At 40.2% G+C, this 13,142-nt stretch overlaps 1 protein-coding gene across 1 annotated transcript; it reads right to left on the reverse strand.

Moving 5' to 3' along the window:
• Nucleotides 1–2,936: 2,936 nt before the first annotated feature.
• On the reverse strand, nt 2,937–12,014 carry LOC128687937 (aldo-keto reductase family 1 member B1-like). Its single transcript, XM_070083617.1, has 9 exons — nt 11,862–12,014; nt 9,130–9,297; nt 7,788–7,904; nt 5,972–6,166; nt 5,502–5,602; nt 4,294–4,399; nt 3,843–3,908; nt 3,397–3,479; nt 2,937–3,239 (listed from the first exon to the last, which is right to left on the reverse strand). Exons 1-9 carry the CDS (start codon nt 11,934–11,936, stop codon nt 3,197–3,199), a joined length of 954 nt encoding a protein of 317 aa, XP_069939718.1. The 5' UTR covers nt 11,937–12,014; the 3' UTR covers nt 2,937–3,196.
• Nucleotides 12,015–13,142: the final 1,128 nt, after the last annotated feature.

The following is a 13,142-nucleotide window of genomic DNA, read 5'->3' on the forward strand; positions in this document are numbered from 1 at the left end:
GAAACCTTCTAGTGTAAATTTTATTTATCAATCCCTAACTATTAGCTATTGTGTGTACGCGACCCTAATCCTATGGGTGGGTAAGACGAGGTCTTCTTCGGGTATTTTTTTCTCATTTCATCCATGCACGTCTGGGTAGAGTTGGGATCACTGAGGAAAGTTGAAGGACTGCTGGAGGGCTCCGCTAAACAATTACTGCCCACTCCACTTTAAAGTTGAAGCACTGCTGGAGGGCCCGTGAGGAGTGACTCCCAGGTATTGTCCCGACTGCAAGAGAGGAAATCTGCCGCCGCAACACGACGCGGTGATGTACAACACGACGAAGACAGGGCTGGGAAGCCGAACTCCGAAACGACGTGGCAACCCCAAGCACGCGAGTCTGCTGTCTCAACGCTATTACAATGAAAGATGCGACACATATGGCACGACTCTTTTAAAAACAACGCGACGACAGAGTAAAACGACGAAAACACAAGCAGCTCCAAAATGACACGATACGGTAATTAACATCTGCTTGTTAATTACTGTGTCTTGTCATATGCAAACCACTGAACACCAGCTACTAAATAAACACTTAAATGGATCGAGATACAATGAAATTAACACGTTTAATATTTTTTAATTACAGACTGGCGTAAACATTTTGCTTTAATACAGTGAAACTAACATCGACATTTTCAATGTTTAATTGCAAATCGATGATAACATCTTACGTAGTGTTTTAACTAATACAGGAATATTAAATTGGAGACCTGACTGCTGCAATATCTTACTAAGAGAGTGAGAGAGACATCAATGTGTGAAGTGGACAAGCCTTCACAACAACCAGACAGTCAGGTCACGTATTTGTGTTGGGTCAGTGTCCCTTCCTCCACACCAAATACGAAGGAAATTGAGATGGCTGGTAGAGTGTGCTTCAGTGTGTGGGTTCGGGGGGAGGTTGAGCGTTCTTGAGCTCAGGTATTTGTACTTGTTTGTGGTTGCAGGGTTTTTTCTAGTTGCTGGGGTCCCTGTTTCTTTGTTACACTTAAAAATGTGTGTGAAATCAACTTCCATCTCTTCCCCGTCCACATCATTTGTTTACTCTAAACGCTCTCACACTGAAAAAGTCTTTAAATTCCTATGTCTCGTTTGTCTTTACAATCAATTTTCTCTTGTTCCTGTTTTTTTCCTTTCAAACCTGTCCTCCCTGTCGTGCCCTCTGTGTCGTGTATATTATGATCATTTCTCCCCCGCCCCCATTTCTATTTGTTAAAATAGCGCTTAGTTATTATTATAATAGTAATACTTGATGGAAATTACTTCTCGCTATTATGTTCGCGAGCTAAACCTGTACTGATGATGTTATGTTTGTGTACATTATGTGGGAACCGGTTGAAGGTTACGGTTGCTCCTACGACTTTTTCTTCAACTGTTCCCATTTTTTTTTTCGCCAGAGTACACTGTTATCGTACTCTTTTCCTTATCTTTCTCTAGTTACCAGCCTCAAGCTTGTTTTTCTTTAGATTAAACTTCAGTAATTAGTTAACCATTCCTGAAGAACGTTAGTCTTCCTAAATCAGCCTTTTCAACTTGTCTTTAGATTCTCAGAAAAGAAAAAAAAAAAAAGAACTGTTACCAGCAAAGAGCAACTGGGACGGCTCCCATTTCGTACCAGATTCATTATTTTTTTAAACATACACCTCTCCCCAAAACAACATTCATTTTTATGTTCTGCATTATATATTTTCAGTATTCTCGCAGCGTACAGAAGGATACAGGTAAAGAGGAATCCAGTCCTAAAATCCTGTCATTAATATGCACCAGGAACACTAAGGGATCCAAAAGTGATCTTTGTTGGACTCTTCTAGTTGCACATATAATAACAATTCATTCCCGGAGGTCACTGTATATTTTCTGCTGAAGTATTCGCTTTATCTCGATAATAACTTTCCTTTTACCCTTGTTTGCTTCACCAGTTCGCTAAGTCATTTTCCATGAGACGTAGTATCGAGGGCTTTGCAGGCCAGCCATCCCTTTCCTTTCTATCTGACACTTGTTAGTATATCGAATATCTATTTAAGGCAAGCAAGCTCTTCCATTTCTGAATTCTTATTATTGTGCTTTGAGAAATTTAACACTAGATTGTCAACAGGTTTTTCTAAATGTTAACAAGTCTTGTTCTTGTAATCTTTTCCAGCAATTAACATGTCACTTCTCCTTGACACGGATATCTATAATCATTATTCTATTATTATTGTACCTATTTAAACCTTAGAGGTCATATAGAGCATGTGTAATGGGAGACAACCAGACTTCATCCAAGGTCCATATAGTCCACAGTTTCCTGTCACCTTCCTTGAATATTGGTATCATCGTCTCTGCCCTACAGCCGTCTGTCCTAGCCATTAATAATTTTTTAGAGATATGTAGAGTAATTTGCACAATTTCATTTTCTCTTTATTCTCCTGGTGATATTCTACCCGGCACTGATACCTTTGACGTGCCACGTTCCATCGGTAGTCTCACTCTCTCTGTTTCTCTTTAGTCACTTGCAGCGTTTGATAGACGAGCTTGTTTTGTCCTCCCTTTCATCTCTCCCAGCGGCTCTTGTTCGTTTATCAGTATTCTAAACGTTGAACACCTATCGAGACTAGAGGACTGAAAGCGTGTCTATGTTGAGTGAATACCTTCTAACAAGGGACTGAACACCTATGGAGGATAAGGACACATTTATCTAGGTTAAGAGACCGAACACCTATTAAAACTTCGGGAGTGAACAGCTAAAAAAAAAGGGGGGAGAGGGGTTCTGAACACATTAAAAATTATCTCCCCACTTCTTCTGCCTCCTGTATAAGGAGTCTCTGTATTCGACTGAAGAAGCCTGCCGCGAAGGCGAAACGGTTCAGTAATTAAGATATAGCTAGTGTGGTAGTATAGGATCAATGAAACACGTATAAGACGGTACATATTGTATGAAAAGTGTATACCATACACAGTGCTCATGACAGTGCTCGTTACCTTTGCACCAGAATTCTGATTGCGTTCGAAATCATTCGAATAATATTCACGGTAAGTTCTAGACTCCTGAGTCAATTTTCAGTGACACTATTGTACTCTGAAAATGTCCCAAGGTGATCGCCAATGACGTTCGGAAGATAACTGATGACTGACACTCAGAAAACCTGCTTAAGCTGTGAGCTTTCTTCGTGGGTTATCAGTACTCATCATGGAATGGGTAGTACGGGTGATCACTCAACCTGAAGCAAGGAATGAATGTCTGTGAAAATATACGAACTTAACCAGTCTTAATGTATACAATCTATCGGCGTATATACGCTGAGACAAACACGCCGTCTGTGCATATGCAGTGAAAAACTACACACGGTTTATAACCACTTGCGAATTACTACTTACTCATCAATGGTACAGACGCGTCCATTACACTCCAGACTCTCTAAGAGTTTTATGTCCTCTGACGACAACTGGAAGTCCCAGATCTGCAACACGTAAAATAATAATTATAGCTTTAGAACCATGGGTTGGATGATAGGTGCATATTTTCCTGATTAGTAAATTACTTAGGTATTGCATGAAATGATTGCATGAAGTGATCAGTCAGGTTGTTGTGCCTATACATCTACATGATGTTATGTCGTGCTGGCTTGATGAAGCTCTACACGAAGCAAAATTTTTTGCAACCTGTGTCTTTCCTTCATGGTGCGGCCTACGTTGCAATACTTTCAGCGTGTACCAATAACCAGGTTAACCAGAACATTGCTAGAAGACCTGGTCTGAAACCGGGTCGCAGGGAGGCGCTCCCTGCAACCACGAACAGATTACACTAAAATATTTTAACGTACCTGAAAGTTCTCTTCGATGCGAGACTTGGTTACAGATTTTGGAATCACAATCAACCCTCGGTCAATCTGCAAAGATTTTCTTTCTTATTATATCAGATCGATTCTACAAAAAATACGTACATTTCTTCAGTACAGTGTCATTTGCATGTAAATAACAATTAAAGTGCAAAAATAGAATTTCTATACTACATCCATATTAATTTACAAATATAAAATATACACACGTCACTGTTACAAAAGCCTCTTCATTTAAACCCACCCAAAGTATATAGGGTAACTAACCTTTCTACTTGCTACAGAATCAACGAAAGAACTCTGAGAACATTTGTGATAGTATCACTAGTGACAAAACCGTGAGAACACTTGTGACAGCATCACTGTAAAAACACCTGTTACATCTCTGTGAAAACAGTTCTCCTAGCATCACTGCTACAACACCTGTGTAGCTGACCTGGAAACGGATGAGAATCTGTGCTGGTGACTTCTTGTACTTCTGGGCGAGAGTCTTGACCTTAGGCTCCTCCGTCAGTACTGGGTCACCTGGCTTTGCCCACGGCCTGTTCACGACAAAAGAAATATAGAAAATTAATAGGGCATGGAGAGAGAGCAAGAGCGAGCTAGCTAGCTTTCTGCTTTTCTATCCTGGACTCTCAAACCTAGAAAACACACTAGGGTCCTCAGTCTACGTAGAAGTACATAGTTGTTGTTCTCAGCAAATAATCTCGGAGTGGAGTTCAGTCCTTTGACATCTGTCATTCCTATATATTCCCAGGTATAAATGAATACGAAAACGAATACGCAAATAATCACATAAAATGCCTTTACTCTTTTTTGTTTTGTTTTGTATTATTTATAAATATACTTTCCTCGTGGGTAGAGGTATTTTCGAACTCCTTACCGGCTGGTCGCATTTTTGCTCTGCAGGGAATCCCCTTATATCATTTTTTCTTTTTTTTCACATGGGAAGCGAGTTCGCCTACACCTGCAAATTCTTTTTGTGGGATGATACATGCAACACGGAAGTTTAGTATTAACTAAACTTAATCATACACTGGTCTTTATTGCCTTATAGGCATATATTTTAGATTTAGTGGCTGCTTGCATTGTTGGTTCATTGTTGTCAAAATGTGACCCCACAACATGGCTAACACCCAGGTAAATACTGCCAGGATAAGTCAAAAAGTGTAAGGAAATATACAGTGTTTGTGCTAGGCTCCAACCCGAGTCCTACATTTATGAGATGAAAGAGCTACCACATAAACTACGAAGCACCTGGCACACACAAGGAGCCAACGACCTACGATCATTGAATTTTATGTTCTTAAAAATGAACTTGGAGTCCCTCAATTAACAGGTCCTATTTACTTACTGTTCCTGCTGAAGCTATTACAATATTAATAAGACATACGCAATACTTGGGTATCTTTATTGGCAAAACGTTTTTCATTCAAAGAAGGCTTCAGTCTAATACAAGCTAATATATAACACTAGTGAAAAATGGACAGGTAATTTGGAGATCAGTCCCCTTAGGCTAGATAGAAGGGGACATCGCCTTTGCCCAGTGTTACCACAGATGGCGCTCCTTTCCAAAATGCTGTCAAACCCAATTTTGACATATAAGTTTGAGAGTACTGACCCACCTCCACAGCCAGTACTCACCTATCTGGGGACCCAAGAGGACTGTAGGCTGTAACAGTGATGTCTTTACTCTTGCAAAACTCAATCAATTTATTCTGGGGCAGATAGGGGTGTACCTCGATCTAGAAAAGAAAATAATTCGTTAAGTCAATTATTCCGTTTTTCGGTATCTAATATAAGTGGTGTTCGTGGTAAGTGCCTTGCACTAGAATGCTAAAATTTTGTTACTACCTCAAGCACTTTGTAAAAGTCACACCTTAACCATACTGCTTAAAATATTATTTTCTTCCTTGGTTGAAGTTTACTAAATCTCTCTTAGGTCAGTCTAAATTTACTTGCCATTACTAAACATCAATAGATACTGAGACTCGTGGAGTTATTAAATAAATGACTTTACTTTCGACTGCTTTGACAGAATACTATTCTTGTATAATCAAGGCTCTTAGACCACTTGAAAAGCATCACGATGTACTCTCTTTAGCACGACCCACCTGACTGTTAGCTATGGGGACCTTGGCCACCTTAAGAACACGTTCCAGTTGTTTCTTGTTGAAGTTGGAGACCCCGATGGACCTGGTGAGGCCCAACTTCACACACTCCTCCATTGCTTCCCAAGTTTCCACGTAATCGATGTCACTGTAGAGTTTCTTCCCAGTCGAGTCAACTGGGAAGAGATCACCTCCTTCCTGCGGGTTGAAGGAAGATGCGAGACTTAATGATACTTTGACCGATGAGATCACGCAGCTATAATAGTATCTAACACTAAATACGAACCAACAGAAGAACACCCAGAGTAAAATGATCTAACATAAAAACTACTCGAACGAACATGCTCAACAAATAAATGCTCCACATTAAAATAATCCACATTAGAAAAAAGATAATGTCTAAAATCTCCCATGAAAAAATTCTGTTGAGACTGAGTTTCAGGAGATTGGGATTGAGTTAAAGGGGTTTTAGAATAAATTGAAAGGGTGTATAGGAGTAAGCTACAGGGGTTTCGAAATGTTAGATGACCTTGGAACTGAGTGAAATCTTAAGGATATGGAGGTGTTAAGTTGTTAAATGTTGTAGAGGGTTAGAGTAAGAAAGAATCAGGCATGGTGTTTGAATGTAGGAACGATGTGGAGGCTTCAAGCAGCGGAAATGATATTTCAAATCAATGTCTGGCGTCAACATTATGAACAGTGTGAGAAATATAGAAATTAAGACACTATGAAAGTAATTGAAAGGGAAGAGAAGCTGAGATGCTGTGATAATTTAGAAATGAGGAGACAAGTTGATAAAGGCTGTATAAATTCGGGAAGGTGTACTGGACGTCCCAGGAAGGGTTGGAAGGAATGCAGTTTCAAGTGGTAAGGACCTGAGCATCCAGCAGGCATATGTGGGTGGGTTATATCGCAGTGAGTGGGAAAAAGTGATTTTGTGTGTGTGAAGAAGTTAATATCTGCGAAGATATTCACGAAAATCAGCTATCTGAACTTAATATATGGACATGGAGATATGTTGCTGCCTGTACTTAAAAGTAATGGAAGTATTGCACTGCATAGTGATGTCCACAAACTTCTGAAAAAACCGTTAGGGAATGAGCAACGGTGCATGCGTTTTCTTCTTTGGGTTCCCCTGACGAGAAACATCCGATGTGGATAAAAATAATACAGTACAGTGCTATCAAGGAGACGAGACCCCCGATAGCTGTTTATTATTAAGGGGCTCTGGTGGCCTGGTGGCTAACACTCGCTTCACACGGCGAGGGCCTGGGTTCGATTCCCAGCCAGAGTAGAAACATTGGGCGTGTTTCTTTCCACCTGTTGTCTATGTTCCCCATCAGTAAAATGGGTACCTAGGTGTTAGTCGACTGGTGTGGGTCGCATCCTGGGACACTGACCTAATTTGCCCGAAATGCTGAGCATAACAAGGGGATTTCTATGCAGTAGTATGTCATTGTTGTCAGCTAGGCCTGTATACCATGTACATGTACTTGTAATAAATAAAGATATATTTTAGTCAGGTACTAAAGAACGCGTGAATATTAAAATGGTACACTGAAGAATGCAAGCCTTCTCTGGCTAGACAGTACCCTCAGTTATTTTACGTTACAGTGCGGCCATTAACATTGTCAAATATATTCTTATTTCTAGATAACACTATTTTTGTAGTCTATGGAGACAACTGGGCCATATGTGAGGTAGAAGTTGGGGTAGGTGATATAGATAGTTCATCAAGGCACTGACCGTGAAGGTCATGGGCCAGTGTACGAGGTAGAGGTCAGGAAAGGTGAGGTAGACAGCGTGTCAAGACACTGACCTTGAAGCCCGTGGGCCAGTGTATAAGGTAGAGGTCAAGGTAGTCGAGGCCGAGGTTTGCCAGGGTGGTCTTGAGGGCTGGCAGCACAGACAACTTCGCGTGGAAAGTATTCCACACCTGGTACAAAGAAAACTTTTAACATCAAAGAATTTTTTCCAGTGAAAAATTAGTTCAACCCCTGCATACAGTGTGTAGTAAGATGGTAAATGAATGCTGTCTTACCACGGACGCGAATGAAGTCACATAGGACACATTTACTGAAAATGTATCGGTCCTTGGACCTTCATTCCTTCAAGGTCCAAGGTCCTAAACGTATTCAATAGCGGCGTCCCATGTGACTGTATTCGCTTTCATTTCCTTCAAGGGGCATCTTGAACCTTGTTTACGTGCCATAACTTCTAAGTTGAAGGTGGGAAGTCTTCTGAAGCTTTGGTATCTACGACCTTCACTAGTACAGATAATCATCTGCACATATCCTATTTACAGAACAATATCAATTACTTTGGAGAGAATGAATAATTTTCCTAGAAGGATATCACAATTTAGTCAGTTTTAACTATGATATTTCTACCTTGAGCAACTAGGCACCTAAACTACAAAAACATTTTTACATATTTTTTATCTTTCGTTCATATCTTCATCCTAACCTTGTCAGTATTTTTTTCACTGCTCAGTTTACATGCCAAGAGCTGCTATCCTACCTTGTCTCATTTACAGAGATATTATTCTACCTCAGCTCATTTCAGAGCCCAGCCCTATTAAGATATACTACCACCCTACTCCTGTATGCTACCCATAAGTCAGCTAACACCTAGGTGCTAGGTGAAACCTGTGTTCATGTGTAAGGTTATTTTCCCAGTGTTCTGCAGCCCAGGTTTCGAACCTGCGTCCATAGGTTTTCAGACTGTGGGTCATCTTTTTTAAATTAGTCTGGTTCACAAACCATATAAATGTTCCCTGCATAAACATGGATAATATTGCTATATATTCATTGGGAAACACTAAACCCACAAGGGTCATACAGTGGATGGGGAATGAAAAGTAGATTTAATTCAAGGAATAAGAGGTAACTCCCTGAATCAAGAGCCTTTCCCATGGCTTAAGGTGTGTGTGTCGTGGTGTATAGAGAACATGGAGATGCAGACTTAGACACTGGCGGTTCAATCCCTTCAACATGGGGACGCCTTGATGCTAGTGAGGTGCCTCTTGATTCATGGAATTAGAGCCAGCCTTTTCCTCGTAACAAACCTGAATACCTCTCATTCCCCAGTCACTATTAACCAGGTTTGCTGGCTTCCATGTGGATATAATATTATCACTATATGTTAAGTGGTGATCATACCTTGCTGGTGATGAAGAGTTCATCCCTGGTGACAGTACCGTCCTTGATGAGAGCAGTGATGGCAACTCCCACCTCAGGTTCATTGCAGTACACGTGAGCACAGTCAATGTGACGGTAGCCAGCTGTGATGGCGTCCTTTACCGCCGCCGTCACCTCTCCTGGCTTAGACTGTCCCACACATTAACTCATAGTGTAACTTAATAAAAACTAATTACCACATTTACAGATGCTACCCATTTACTGTCTGATTTTCACCGTGTGCGAGATGAACTGGTTCATATATCAACATATTTGAAAAGTAAATTTTATTACCATAATTAATTTAAGTTGTATTAATGTTCTTAGAATTACCGACAATTTGTTAGGTAAAAGTTACACATATATACTTTTACCTAACATTTAACATAAAGATGGATAAATATGGAGTGGAAGAGATGGATGGTAGGGGTCGTCCCAGGAAGCATTGGAGGAAGAGGGGTTAACTAGGTTTTGAGTGCTAGGGTTTTGAGCATCTAGCAGGTTTGTGTGAGCGGGTTTGATGGGATTGGAGACGATGGGTCTTTATCATGTGACGTATTAGTGTAAGTTGGGTAACAAAGAAATTCATGAGTCAGGAGAGGTGGGGATGCTGAAATTCGGAAGGTCACAGGAGAGGTGGGGATGCTGAAATTCGGAAGGTCACAGGAGAGGTGGGGATGCTGAAATTCAGGTCACAGGAGAGGTGGGGATGCTGAAATTCGGAAGGTCACAGGAGAGGTGGGGATGCTGAAATTCGGAAGGTCACAGGAGGGGTGGGGATGCTGAAATTCGGAAGGTCACAGGAGAGGTGGGGATGCTGAAATTCGGAAGGTCACAGGAGAGGTGGGGATGCTGAAATTCGGAAGGTCACCTAGTTTGTGATGTCTGCACATTTTTGGTAAGACAGTTATTAAAACATTGAATATCCAGAGAGAAAATAGCATTGTTAGAAAATTGCCAAATGCTTTTAAAATATCGTTAACTTTAGGTTGGGTAAGATTCACCAGGCAAGATGACAAAGGCCTCGTGATGCGGGTCTTAGTTATCATACGTATGTTGACCTGACATTTTAGTCATCTGACCGAGCCCTTCCACTTGCTTACAGTTTCATCCCCTTAAAAAAAAAATTAACTATGTGTATAATTTGTGTTAGAAATTGAGAGACGTTTGTGGTGGCAGCAGCAGTGACAGGCAGCAACAGCAACATCTGGTGGTGGTGGCCAACCTCCACACACAAAGATAGAATTAGCCTCATAGCGACAACTCTTCTTTACTTTTTTTTTTTTACACTGCATGTACAGGCTGAGTGGTACTGGTCAGGGGGCACTGTAAATCTGTAGGGGTCATAAATTTCTCTCGTGGAATTAGGTCACTGATGCTTGAAATATAAAGCTTTTATCCAATGTTTAGTAATTTTGTCTCACATGGACATTCCGCTATGATCTGTGTAACTTAGTTTTGCAATCTGTCAGGCTATCCCAGCTTTGGGGTAGGGTAGGCATCGTATGACAATCATGGGAAGCGGGTTTAATTCAGATGACGCGCTCAGTGGATTAAGGAGCAACTTTTAGTGTCAAAACTTAAATAGTCTGACTCAAGGCCACAGGCGTAGTGTTTATGGTAGAACACTTGGCTCTATACCGCTGGTGACTGAAACAGGACTTGGCTCTTTACATCAATGGTGAGTGTGGTAGAGCACTCTCTACATCGCTGATATGCACTTCGTAAATATTATTTATGTTTTTAGGCTCGGATTTTGAATTTGTAATTGATAACACTGATCAAATAAACAGAATCCTTTCGAAACTGGAACGAAGGGATCCTCATGCAGGATTCACCTAACATGATCACGGCATTTATGATCAAAGTATTTTTTTATCGTCAGGTAAAAAAAAAAAGAGATAAGTTAGCTCACTTTTCCACTTGTGTTTAAAACTTAAATTACTCTGTTACTTCTTGACAAACATTTCGAATTTTCCCTGCAATTCCAAGATTTAAAAATGATTAGACACGACTTATTTATTCTTACCTTTTTTTTCATTTATGTCGATAAAGCCCAAGATGATTTTGAAATCAGCCTTATCTGCCTGCAATGTGATCCATTGATTTTTGGAGTAATTTAAACCACTGAAAATTCCCGGTTTGAAGACATTGTCAAAACGGAAAACTCGTAATCAAAGAAAGTTTGTAATGTTTGTCTACACACACACACACACACACACACACACACACACACACACATTTCCTGTGATGAAAGTAAATAAATCGAAACTTATATCTGCTGGTGATGTGCTGCATCAGTGAAAATATTTGCCGACCCCTTACTAAGAATCATTATGTGAATCGAAAATCAAATAATGTGAACCTTAAATTTTTACGTGGTGGACCAAAAGCTCCAGTTAGGGGATCATCGTATGACAAGACCTATGTCAGGAAACTTTTTTTTTCCTGATGAATCAAATACTATCACCCAGTGTGACTTTAATGTTAGCCACAACCCAACAAGATGGGCTTCAGTGTTCATATTTAACACATTACCTCTCACATGTAAATTTTGTTAACATTCGCACTGCTTAAAAATTACATCACTTAGATATTTTAAACATATTGGAGCACAGGCAACATTATTTTATATTTAGCGAAAAGAAGATTTTTGTCAAGTACATCAACATGCAGATAAACAGATGACTTCAAGAAATAAACTGAGGACTTACTTTCCATGTTCCCAGACCAAGTATCGGGATTGACCTCCCATTAGAGAAGTTGATGGTGCGTCCTACAGCAGCCATTAGGAAGTGGATTGAAGGAACAAGTAAACTAGAGGAGGTATGTGTGCGTGTGTCACCCCGGCGCCTCAACAACTGGGACAAGAGGCTTCACTCTCGCTCACTTAACACACTCGCCAACCACACCCCCAACCCACCCACCTCCTTCTACACAAACACACACACACACACACACACACACACACACACATATGCATATCATCCACCTCATCTCCAGCTATCATCAGCAATTAACCTAATTTACTTCTCATTTCTAACTCATGGTAATGGTGACCGAATTCAAGTCTTCATAAATAACTCATTACGGTTGTAACTAGATACATAAACATAAATAATTCATTACCACATTAACTTCCTTAGCTACCAAAACTTTGCTGCCCAGTCCCTGGACTCGTCATATGTGTCTGTAATCTTTTAAGTACCGCCCACAGGGTGGAACTTAGGTTTATACCGTAAAGATACACGTTACATCTGAACACGTAACCTCACTCAAGATTGTGACCTCGTTTACATCATGTGACCTTATTGCTGGTAGGCACAGCATCACTTGACACGAGCGCTGGTAGGTAATAAGCAAGAAAAGCGCTGGGAGATGCGGTGGAAGGTTGAAGACCTGGATTTCAGAATCAGTAAATGAAGAAAGAGCTTCTCTGAAGACTCTTGGTCGCTTGAACAACCACAGGAAGAATACAGAGAGAGAGAAAGCAGATATAAACAAACGCAAATATTGTAAAAAAAAAATTAAGAAATTCAAATTGCCTTAATCTCAATAAGCATACACACCATCATGTAAAATTTTGAAATACAAATTAAGCGCCGCATTTAGTTTTTTTTTTTTTAATACGATTGAATCCAAATGGAGGTACACTGACGAGAACAGTAAAAAAAAAAAGTCACTTTAGAGAATAACTTATTATTGGGACAACGTTTCGTTTTGTGTAGGGCTTTCATCACACCATGATATAATAAGACCTACATAGGCCGTAACTTTCTCCCAAGGAAACTAAGTGCTGTGTTCTGTTTTCTACGGTAGCTAGGATTTGTGTATGTGGGAGTTAGCAGATATTTCCTGTTATTAAAGTAAATAAATCAAAACTTAGATCTGGTGATGTGCTACACCAGTGAAAATAATTTTCAACCTCTTCCTAAGTTTCATAACGCGAGACGAAAATCGAATAATGTGACACTTAAATTTTTACGAGGTGGACC

This window comes from Cherax quadricarinatus, chromosome 10 (genome assembly GCF_038502225.1).
Source record: "Cherax quadricarinatus isolate ZL_2023a chromosome 10, ASM3850222v1, whole genome shotgun sequence".
In the NCBI taxonomy this organism is placed as follows: domain Eukaryota; kingdom Metazoa; phylum Arthropoda; class Malacostraca; order Decapoda; family Parastacidae; genus Cherax; species Cherax quadricarinatus.